Here is an 813-nt window from a genome sequence, read left to right on the forward strand (position 1 = left end):
ACTACAACTTTAGGAAAAAGAATTGAAGAACCTTTGTCTCTATCACTTTTTACAATACCTTTAAAAGATACTTTTAAAATTGACCCAGATCCTACACTATCAAACAATATGGATTATGGATTATATATAAATAATGATTTAGAAAACACTTTAAAAGATCCTTTTTTTTGTAAAGATGCCTATTTTGTAACAAGAAATATCCCATCAATGGCAAATGTTATTTCCAGTGGTGGATTTTATTATACTTTTACAAGTGATTTCGATTTCAATTCTCTCAAAAACTTATCAACACATAATAATATAAAATATGTACAATTATTAGGTTTCCCAGGTGAATCTTATCCACTGGTTCCGCTATCAATATTGTTAGGTTCAAATAGTGAAAATATGTATCCTGTTATGTAAGCATAAAACTATATATTATAATTTTTAATAAAAAATTTTTATTAATATTTCTCATTACCATTAAAGCTTTATAGGATATAATGTTCAAACACCAAATTCATTTATTGAATTTACAGGATACTCTTTCTATAAAAGAATGTAAGTTAATTTTATTATAATTAAGAAAATTAATATTATTAAAATACTAATTTTATCTTTGATAATTAATAGATTATTTTACAATACTCTGAATTTCCATATTAATGGTGAATTTCCATTTTCAAAACTTCCAAATGGTCTTTTACAATTGTTTGTATTATTATTTTTATTATTGTAATTATAAAATAAAAAACACTAATAATAAAATTTCAGTACATATTATTCTGGTCAATTAAAAAAACTTCCAAACTATAAAATATTTGATAATAC

General features: G+C 22.1%; 1 protein-coding gene across 1 annotated transcript; it reads left to right on the plus strand.

Moving 5' to 3' along the window:
- Positions 1-108: 108 nt before the first annotated feature.
- DICPUDRAFT_83683 (uncharacterized protein) lies at positions 109-721 on the plus strand (the record flags this gene model as incomplete). Its single annotated transcript, XM_003293052.1, has 3 exons — positions 109-401; positions 472-543; positions 616-721. 3 exons carry the CDS (start codon positions 109-111, stop codon positions 719-721), a joined length of 471 nt encoding a protein of 156 aa, XP_003293100.1.
- Positions 722-813: the final 92 nt, after the last annotated feature.

Source organism: Dictyostelium purpureum (assembly GCF_000190715.1).
Source record: "Dictyostelium purpureum unplaced genomic scaffold DICPUscaffold_395, whole genome shotgun sequence".
Classification (NCBI taxonomy): domain Eukaryota; phylum Evosea; class Eumycetozoa; order Dictyosteliales; family Dictyosteliaceae; genus Dictyostelium; species Dictyostelium purpureum.